This window comes from Dromiciops gliroides, chromosome 2 (assembly GCF_019393635.1).
Source record: "Dromiciops gliroides isolate mDroGli1 chromosome 2, mDroGli1.pri, whole genome shotgun sequence".
NCBI lineage: Eukaryota > Metazoa > Chordata > Mammalia > Microbiotheria > Microbiotheriidae > Dromiciops > Dromiciops gliroides.
In genome coordinates, this window is record NC_057862.1 from 484,335,134 (window position 1) to 484,346,333 (window position 11,200).

General features: G+C 35.9%; 1 protein-coding gene across 2 annotated transcripts in view; it reads right to left on the reverse strand.

Moving 5' to 3' along the window:
* Positions 1-11,193, reverse strand: part of HEATR5B (HEAT repeat containing 5B) — a 132,339-nt gene extending 121,146 nt beyond the window's left edge. The window contains exons 1-5 of one of the 2 annotated variants that reach the window (XM_043982841.1): positions 11,045-11,160; positions 9,077-9,147; positions 5,716-5,880; positions 5,267-5,478; positions 1,388-1,496 (exon numbers count right to left, since the gene is read on the reverse strand). In XM_043982841.1, the coding sequence (XP_043838776.1) occupies positions 1,388-1,496; positions 5,267-5,478; positions 5,716-5,880; positions 9,077-9,091 (501 nt within the window). In that variant the 5' untranslated portion in view covers positions 9,092-9,147; positions 11,045-11,160. Of the gene's footprint in view, positions 1-1,387; positions 1,497-5,266; positions 5,479-5,715; positions 5,881-9,076; positions 9,148-11,044 lie in introns of both variants that reach the window. The other variant, XM_043982842.1, reaches the window with a different exon arrangement.
* Between the last annotated feature and the right edge of the window lie 7 nt (positions 11,194-11,200).

The following is an 11,200-nucleotide window of genomic DNA, read 5'->3' on the forward strand; positions in this document are numbered from 1 at the left end:
ATTAAAAACCAGCAAACAAATTCTTAAATTAAGCAAGAACATCACACCAAATCCTTACTACTGTTTCTAAAGATACCTCTAAATGAGTGTTAACCAAAGAATATGGTCATATAACCTTCTGAGTATTATTTCTATTGATCGCAACTACTAATTCCAGTCCAGCATTATGAAAATACAAAATATCTCCAGAATAAACAGATAGAGGATAAAGAAATTCTGGAGCAAAATGGAAGAAAATTGAGGCTATTTTAATGACTGGTACAAAAAATGCTACAGATAAATGTTTTTACTACATAACTTTATGTTTATTATTTTGTATGAAAAAAATACTACTAGTAGCAACATTTTTTCAGAACTGCTATTTCCGTAAGGCAGATCTAAGTTTTTTTTTTTTGGGGGGGGGGGAGGGACAGGGCAATGAGGGTTAAGTGACTTGCCCAGGGTCATACAGCTAGTAAGTATCAAGTGTCTGAGGCCATTTTTTAACTTAGGTCCTCCTGAACCCAGGACTAGTGCTTTACCCACTGTGCCATCTAGTTGCCCCTAGAAAACACAGTTCTAAATTTTAAGCAATGATTATTCAGAAAATGAATCCTTGAAAATCGACAACAATGATTTAACATTAATAAAATGGGTTTTAGCTGGAAAATAGGATGAAATTAAGTCAAATATTTAACTCAAGTTTTCTATTTAATCCGCACAGTACTCTTCAGGCTCATCTAAAAATAAAATCTACCATGACCTTATTTGAAAGGGCAAGGTAATAAAACATAAAGATTAATCTGAGGGTGTAATTGTTCATATATGTATTTTATATTTCCAAGGGCAAGACATCACACTTTTACAAGATGAATGAGAAATACTTAAGAAAAATCAATGAAGAACACCTAAAGGGGACAACAAAGCTCATCACCTATAATTTGTTAGGAAAAGGTTTGCTCTTGACCCAGATTATTCATAGGCCTCGTGGTTGATTACAAGAGGTAGTTGAGAATGGGTATTTTCTAAGGTCCTTTAGAAAATTATGGGTTTCTCTTCACATAGTCACTATTTGACAAAAGTCTTGTTGCTAGCACAGGACTTTATGTAGATATGACAAAAACAGATATAAGGTCCCCCAAGAATTCATGGCTCCACAAAATTAGTGGAACATGTTGCTTCTTCCCATGGAACAAGGATCTTTCTCCTATTTACATTAAATCTGAAGTGATAGAATATATATAGGAAATTTTCTATTGCCTTGAAAGTTAATTATGAATTGCTCCTTACTAAACAGCTAAATTCTCTAGTTATACAGATATTAGGCAAATTATTATCTACTTAAACCAGATTAATTCTCACAAACAAAACATATATACACATATATGTAACTTATTCTTTAACTTACCTCTGCACTTTTCAGAGACTTCAAAAGATTGTTAACTGTTTCTGGAAATGCACTTCCTAACATCCTCCCCATTTTTTCATAAAATGCCCCAACACATGCTACTGCAGCCCTATAAGAAGTGATATTCTACCTTTAAAACCATTTCAACTGCCCAACATTCAAGTTAAAAGGACAACTTCATACAGTTTTATTAAATAAAGTTCTCATCTTTAAAATCAATTTGGACTGTTCCAGGTCTGGACTCACTTTTAATACTCTTGAGCTTTCATTAGTATGACAATTATCATTAATAAAACTCATATTTTCAAAAATGTTTGATTTAGCAAGCAATGATAACTACATTACATCTCTGGTCAATAAATTTCAAACCGCAAACATTAATCAAAGGTCTACTATGTATGTGCTTATAATGGAATAGAGGCAGAGATCAGATAACAATTTATACACACTCTCAGTGCTCCAGTAGGGAATTAAAAAAATAAACAAAGAAGGTAACTATAACGAATAATAACTTATAAGAGAATAAGAAATGTCCTGATTGCCATGCATAGTCTCAGGAGGAAGTAAAAAGAATCCTATTGCTATACCCAGAAGTTTTAAGTGCACAGCAATTGTTGAAAAGTCCCTAACCATGAAATGTGGAGGAAGTTTTGTAAAAATACAAAATGGCAAATGAGAAAATAGGATATCTTCCTGGAGTGAGTTCACAAGATATATCTGAATGTCTAGTAAGACTCATTAAAACTATTTTTTTCCCCAAGTCTCCTGATTCACATGTGACCCAATAAAAGAAAGAATGTGTAATATACCCATAGGGACTTTAAAGTTTAGATAGGCTATTTATTTATTTATTTTATTTTTTTGGTGGGGCAACGAGGGTTAAGTGATTTGCCCAAGATCACACAACTAGTAAGTGCCAAGTGTCTGAGACTGGATTTGAACTCAGGTCATCCTGAATCCAGGGCCAGTGCTTTATCCACTGTGCCACCTAGCTGCCCCCTTAGATAGGAAATTAAAGAACTTAGCAACTCAGGAGATATTTTGATTTCTTCTTTCATAAATCATCCTGACTTCAGAAGAGGTCACAATACAAGCTATTTTACATAAACAATGATTGAGAAGAATCTGAATTGTTGGGTCATGTTCTAAAATATTAAAGAACAAGTTTCTAACAAAGTAGAGAATATAAGTGCCAATGTCAGGGAAGACTTTAATTGAGCAGAGATGTAGTCTAGACAGAACACCTGTATTCCATGCCACAACACTGGTATTGATGTAAGCTATGGACTTAACAGGTGTACCTATATCTGCAAAAAATATAATTCTACTGAAACTAGCACTTCATAAATTCTTGCTTTACTTTGCTAATAATTCCATATCTCAAATACAGCAAGCAAGGATGGAAATTCTAAATTCAATCTTGATCAACCAAGAATGACTACTTGGCAAAATGGAAGTAACAGAAAGCTTGTAATCACATAGTGTTAGTGTTAGAATTAACTTTAGAGATTATCTAACCATCTAATTTTACAAATGTCAAAAACTAGGCCCTCAGAAGTTATGTGAATTGTCTAGGGTAGCACAGTTAAATAAGTAGTAAACCCAAGATCCAAACCCAGATCTTTTGATAATAAGTCCATTGTTCTTCTCCTACTTCACAATCATTTTAGGTGACCCAAAAAGCAATGGAAAGATGCACTGCCAGTATAAATATCCTGTAGTATATTATATTACCAATGTTCATTTAAGTATAAGGAGTGGCATAAAAGATGCCATGAGAGATGTATTATTATGGAAGGAATGAAACTGATACTTTAGTAAGAAAAACAACATGTCAGCTGCATCCACAACAGGGAGCCATCAATATCCAGATATCTCTGCCTTCAGGGCAGGGGAAGTAGATACTTGTTATCTGTTGATGCTGGTTGGAAAAAATCAGGAAGGCTAAAGTCTAAAATTCAATTCAATTCAATAAACATTGAATGTATTTTGTTACTGCACTAGATCCTGGATGAGATAAAGTTTAGATATGATATAAATCTTGCCCTCATGGAGCTTACAATTTTGGAAGGTGATTACGCATACACAATACACACACACACACACACACATACACACACACACAATTGTAATAAGTACATTGTAAGTGCAAAAAAAATTGTTATATGAGGAGTAAGAGGGATGTTCATTAATGATAAGGGGATCAAGGCTGAAGAGAGAAGAAAGGCAATAAGTTCAACAGAGATAAATCTTTTCAATCTGAAAAAGGTAGAACAAAGTAAAGAGATCATACATGCCCCAAATATGTAAAGTAAGAGTAAGAAAACAGGATACATTACATATTTGGCTAATGAGTAGCCACATAAGTATTACAAGGAATCATCAAGAAATCACAGGGGGAAAAAAATCACAGAGAATTAGAGCAATATCTTTATACTTCAGATGGGAAAATGTCTCAGTCAAAAAAGGGGGCAAAGATAGATTTGCCAAGTTACAGAATAATAAACATTATGTAAATTTTCAGAAAAATTCTAGGCTATTTCTTGTCTGAGGCCGGATTTGAACTCAGGTACTCCTGAATCCAGGGCAGGTGCTCTATCCACTGCGCCACCTAGCCGCCCCTCTAGGCTATTTCTAAACAGATTATTTGTAAGCATTTAGAAAAGCATAACATGTAGGGACAGCTAGGTGGCACAGTGGATAGAGCACTGGCCCTGGAGTCAGGAGTACCTGAGTTCAAGTCTGGCCTCAGACACTTAACACTTACTAGCTGTGTGACCCTGGGCAAGTCACTTAACCCCAATTGCCTCACTAAAAAAAAACCAAAAAACAAAAAACAAAAAGCATAACGTGATCACTAAGAAAAAAAAGTCATGTCAGAATAAATTCATTTGGGAATGGGGGTGCAATAAAGGGTTACTAGTAAAGTAGAAAGAGAATGACAATGACATAGGTTATTTGATTTTTTTAAATGATTTGATGAATTTTTATATCCTTTTACATAAAAAGGAATAAAATGCAGGTTCAGATTTGCAACTAATTGAAAATAATATCCAAATATTAATGAGTGAGTGGCATCAATCTGGAAGGATGTTGTAGGTACAATGCCAAATGTTGCTGTCCTTGGTTCTGTCAAATGCTTCAATTTTTTCAAAGAATTACATCTAGAAAGCAAATTTACCTAACAGACTGATAACACAAAGATAGGAGAAATGGCTAAAAAGCTGCATGGCAGAATCATGATTAAAAATTATCTCAACAGGCTGAAACTTGCATTTAAATTTTTAAAAATCACTAGAGGAAAATGTAACTTGGCAACAGTACATATGAAAAACTATTTTCAGGCCTTGATGTATAACAAATGGGAAATGACTATATACAGTACAGTATACTAATGTAATAGAACATTACTGTATCAGAAATGACAAATATTAATGGCATAAAAATGAAAAGGTTTTTATGAAACAATGCACTATAAAATAGAAAAATATACACATTGACAACTACATGTAATACAAAAGTTCATTTTTTGTCTAATCAAAATGCAAATAATTTAATTTTGTTTTTTGGCACTCCATTTCTTACTTTGGCTTGTTTGTATTTGTTGAAATTTTTATTGTTTGTGATGAAAATTTATTTTTAAATTGTACTGATATAATTGTTAAATACTTGCTAGGGCAATCCTATATGACATATACCTATATAGCATCTGGATCATGGGAAGAAATTACTCTTAGTATATTCTGCAAAAGGCAAACCATTTAGAGACCCAGAATCTAGAATACAATTGATAGTATTTTTTTAAAAATGAAGTCATATTATGACAAGTAAGAGAAGAATGACTATTCTGCATTGGTTTATATCAAAATAAGTACTTACAATTTGGTTGGCAAATAGGCTGCAGTGTCATCTTTATTTTTAATAATATCATTACATTTGTCAAGAGTTTGAAAAACAGTGAAAGTATCTCCAATGCTATAAAGAGCTGCAAGATTTTTAGCTAATAATTTCCTTGTTGGAGGGCCAGGAGAACTACTTATTAATCCAGTGAGTTGTTCAACAAGCTTCTTCTGTTTTTCCTTCACATCGGTCTATCACACACACAAAAAATCAAATAACATCATTTTTAGTTGAATATATAGTCTTACTATTTTTTACCAATAAAACAACTAATATTAAAAACCTAAGACACTCAGAAATATGATATATTACACAAGCATCAACAAAAACTGTAAGCTTCAGAAAGAGTACCAAGTTAACTGAGTTCATATCCCATATTTCCTAAAATAAATCTTCCTTTCTTGGTCATGCAAATAGAAAAACCATACCTTATTAGCAGCCACCAGGACTTTGTCAAGAAATCGCAACCATTCAAAGATAAAGACAGGCCTCTTTGCTTCAGTAATTTGGGCCAAAGCTTCTTCATTTAGTAATAAACTATGTGCCAACTCCATTACTGGCGAAATTCTTGAATCACAATGTGCGTGCCTTACCTAAAAACAGTTAAACATTTCTTTTTCAATAAGCTTTTAATGAAAAGCTAAATAAAGTTTAAGTGCTTAAAAATAAGAAGTAATTACTTTCCCCACTAGGTAAGAGGTCAAAGAATATGAACAAAGAATTCTTAAAAGAATTGCAAACTAATAGCAACCATGTTAAAGAATGTTCCAAATGACAAATAAGAGAAATGAAAATGAAAACACCCCTGGTTTTTCACCTCATATCTAACAAACTGGAAAAAAATTACAAAGAAGGGAATAGTTAATGCTGATGGATCTATGTTAAGATAGATACAGGGGCAGCTAGGTGGCGCAGTGGAAAGAGCACTGGCCCTGGATTCAGGAGGACCTGAGTTCAAATCCAGTCTCAGACACTTCACACTTACTAGCTATGTGACCCTGGGCAAGTCACTTGACCCCCATTGCCCCACCCCCCCACCCCCCCCAAAAAACAAAGACAGATACAATAATGCAGTGGTGGAGCTGAAAATTGGTCCAACCATTCTGGGAAATAATTTGGAATCATGCAAAGAAAGTAGGTAAAATAGTCTTTCACACAGAGATTTGGCTGATGTGCATATGACCCAAGGTCAGTGACAAAAATTACACAGAGCAAAATATTTATAGCATTATTTCTTGAAGTTGTGAAAAACTAGAAACAAAGTGGATATCTTTCAACTAAAGAATGGCTAAATAAATTGTGTACATTAATGCAACAGAATATTACTAAGAAATGATGACTATGATTAATACAGAGAAGCATGGGAAAACTTTTATGAACTGATACTGAGTGAAGTAAGCAAAACAAAAAAAAAACCATACATAACTACAATAATATAAATGGAAAGAATAAAAAAACAATTAACTGAATGCCACAAAATTATAATGACCAGGCTTGACCCAAAGAGATTTGAGAAAGCACCTCATTTCATTTCAATGTAGACACAGGGGTCTATGGCTGTGGAATGATGTAAGTAATGTTAATTTTTTAAATATCTTGGTTAGTTTTGATGACTTGTTCTTTGCTCACTTTTTAATTTTTTTTATTAAAGTATCACTCTCTGGGGGGGATGGAAGGAAGGAAATGCTAAGAAATGTCAGTGACATAAAACAAATATATCAATAAATTTATTTTTATAAAGAAGCAAATCCTAAAATATGGAAGGGACTCTTGGCAAAGATCTTTGATATATAAAATCATTTAAATAAACCATACCTCAGAACATAGAGTTTTAACAGACAATGATTTATACAGAAATTTAACAAATTAAACAATATAACAAACATTATTTAAGTGTCCAAATGTGAGACACTCTGCCAGGAGTCTATGTATCAAAAATGAAAGACAACACAGTGTTTGCCTTCAAGATAAATGCAACAAGTTAAACTGATAAGTTTAACACAAAGTAGAATGTCATGCAGAATAGGACATCTAGACAAAGAAAAAGTTGTCTAGGAATGTTTGAAGAGGTAGAAAACACTTTCAGCTGGTAGGAGCAGAAAAGACTTCACAGAAAACAGTGGTCCCTAAGGCATGAGCCAAAACTTTAATTATTCTGAGAAACAGAAATGAAGGGGGAACCTATTTGACATACAAGGTACTGCTTATATGAATATGTGAAAGCAAATGTCATGCTGAGTAAACAGTTTGTAATCTGATATAGTGAGAATATTGAGTACATGAAGAAAAGTAATGTGAAACAAAGCTGAAAAGGTAGGGTAAAGCCAGACTCTGTAAAGAGGGATAGGTGAAATAGTTTCGATTATACCTCCTAGAGGTTTTTGAGCTGGGCAATGGGAAAATGGCATGATCACAGGCATAGGGAACTATTTCTGACTGGTGTCTAAATATCATCACATATCCTTGATTTACTAATCTTTTTAAAACCTTAGAAAGATAAACAAAAGAACTTGAGAAGTTGATTTTATGGTATGCCCAAAGGCAACAAGAAATGCCATTTCATGGGGTATTTATTTGGTCACCTCCTATTGAACTAAGTGCTTATGAAAAGTATTTGCAAAAACAGTACCATGAAAATGACTATGGCTTCTGTGTCAACATCTCCTGCAGAGGGATGAAGTAATAAAGAAATCCTATAAAGAGCTAAATTAAATCAACATATACTTTGATATTTAGTGACTTCAATGCAAAGGTAGGCACCACCACATTTTTTTTGCACCGCCAGTGAAGGCAATTTCTGGAGATCAGCAATGTGGAGCCAATTCTGATCCTAGAGCAGAGATGGAGACAAGAGTCACAATGAACCACAATGGTCTGAGTGCCAAGACTATCAGCTATTGTAAATCCTACTGGAATGAGGAGGAGGAGGGGAGATTGATTTCTCTCACTTCTTTTCCTTGTTTACAATCCATGACCCTGAAACACACCTTATTCCATTCCATGGAGTTTCTGTGGTTGGAGAACATTACCATATATCTGAAGATCTGAGAGGACAAAGCAGGAATAGGTTGGGAAGATGGATAGATGAAAATGGTACATACTGTATAGGATTTATGTGATCACAGTATGCTAAGGCGTTGAATCCATACATATAAAGATAGAGGAGAGCCCAAAAGGAGAATTTCATGAGTCTTGTATAGACCATAGTTCATGTACTCTACATTCCAACCAAACTGATCAACTTTCAGTTCCTGCTACACAACAATCTATTTCCCATTTCCATGCCTTTGCTCAGGCTGTTCTCTATGCCTGGAATGAACTCCCTTGTTACCTTCACCTCTTAGAAGCCTGAGCTTCTACCAAGATTCAGTTTAAGTGCCACCTCATAGATGAGGCCTTTCTCAATTCCCCCCTCCAACTGCTAGTGCCTCCCCCAAATTACTTTGTATTTTCTTTGTAAATACATTTCCCACCCCTAAACCCAGTCCTACTGGAATGTAAGCTCTTTAAGACATTTTGTCTTTTGTTCCCAGTACTTGGCACATAGAAGGTGCTTACTAAATGTTTGTGAATTGTTTGACTTATCGACAGTGAATAATCTGTTAGAAAGTATGGTTAAGGAGTAAAACACTTGAGAGATCAAAAACTTGTTGACTCTCTAGAAGCTTCATGCCTGCACTTCATGAATATACTTTATTAAAGACTGAGAAGGCCTGGACATGGAGAGCACTGAATAACATCACAAAAATTAATTAATTATATTTTAACACACAGGCAATGACTCCTTACTGATATGGGAGTCATTCCTCAATCAGCTGTCTGTGTAGCATCAGACCACCAACTTGTTAAAGCAAAGAAGGCTGGAAAAATAAACATGAGAAAAAGATATGGCACAAATTAAAACAACTCCAATTATTAATTTAAAACAAGTTACTGATGCCAAGGGTCTAAAACAAAATACAAGGCATCTAGGGGAGTATGTATTTGTTTTATAGAAACCATAATATACTTATTAACTTTCATCATCAGCCTTTCTATAAGGCTGTGATAAGAATGAAAAATGGAACAATTTTGCCTTGGTTAAGATGATGCCTGAAAAGGTTAATTTCTATAATGCCTAATAATAGTTTAAAAATGTATTGACTAGAGTCTTAATACTGCATGCATATCATTACCTCAGTCATACTAAATTGGCCCATGTCTGTGAAGTCAGCATATTTACCAAATGAATACCATTAAAAAGCAAAGGCACATCCAAGAAACTCCAATATGTAAGAAGTGTCAAATATTGGGTTAAAAGAAAAACAAAACTTTTTATGATATCATGTTTACTATTGTTTCAATATAATCATTTTTTAAATCCCAAAAAGTTTTCCATAAAGTAACATTATCATTCTTGTGTAACAATTTCTACTTGCACACAGTATCTAAAAAGAATTACATTCTACAACAAAGAACCCCCAATAGCAATGATACATAACATGTTCTGTACTTTCACCCACACCATCTGATCTTTTGGTGGTAGATAGCATTGTAAAATAGCATGCCAGACGCGGTGAGCTGGAAAGACAGGAGTTCGAATTCAGCCCCAGCAACTTTGTAACTGACTTTGGGCAAGTTGCTTAAACCTTTCAGTCTCAGTTGCCTCATTTGTAAAATGAGGATAATAATAGCACCTACCTCACTAGGTTGATTTGAGGATCAAACAATATAAATATATAAAGTGCTTTGCAAACCTAAAAGCATTATATAAATTTTAGTGTTATTAATACGGCTAGAACAGATATCACACCCACTTTAAAAATGAATCGTGCAGTGGACTAAGTGAAGAGCCAAGAGAAATCTGGATTTGAATTACAATTCTGGCACAACAGCCCTAGCAAGCCACTTAATAGAACCTTGGTTTCCTCAACAATAAAAAAGGGATAATAATATTACCTACCTCACCAGATGGATGAGAGCATCAGGCGATCAAAAAGTATTTATTAAGGGACACCTAAGTGCTAGACAGTAAACTAGCCTCTGGGTCTATGAAAACAAGAATAGATCCCTACCAAAAAAAAAAAAAAGTAGTTTACATTCTAATGAGAGGATCGGGCCAGAAAGGTGAGACAAGTAGGTCAAAAGACAAACAAAATGAGGGCTTTGGAAAAATGTGCAAACCGTCGATGCTTATTAATACAGTTATACTATATTGATTTGCTCCAAGGCTACCCAGCAGAGCACAAATTAGAACTCAGATCTTTCTTCTCCCTAATCCTAGATAATAGTTCGTAGCAAACCCCTTGTTACCCCTCCTAGCTGTACCCAGAACCATGCAGATGGTAAGCTTCCCCCTCCCCTCAGCCCTGCAGATGCCGTGCTAGAGAGGTTCCCAAGATAACCTTTCCCACAGGGAAGAGAGACACCCAATCCCCAAAACTGGGACTCGGGGCGACAGGAGGGGGAGGAGTCCAAATCACGGGGCTGAAGTCTGACAAGGAAGACCCAGCGTGCCTGACAGGAGCTCAGGGTAACCCGACCACCAAGACAACGCAACCGAGAGCAACCAGGGCCCCGGGGGCGGGAGCGGGGGGGGGGGGCAGATGCCCACCCCCAGGCCTGGGCAGTCTGTCCGTCGATCACTCAGTCACCCAGTGCCGGTGAAGGCTCAACCTTCGGCCCGAAGTGGAGGAAGAATCCCATTTGTTCTCGGGGATACCTGCAGAACTGGCAGCCATGGGCACTGGAGGGAGGTGGGGGCGAGGGAGGCCTCACCTCTGGAGCGGGGAGTCCCTTCCTCGCTGGCTAGCTGATCCAGGCGAATGCGGCGATCCCAAGAGAAGCCAAAGCCAAAGCAGCCGCAGCCGCAGGAGCCGCAAGCAGCAGCCCCACTAAAGTAACCCGGATGCGCCGCCCTGGAAGCAGGAAGTT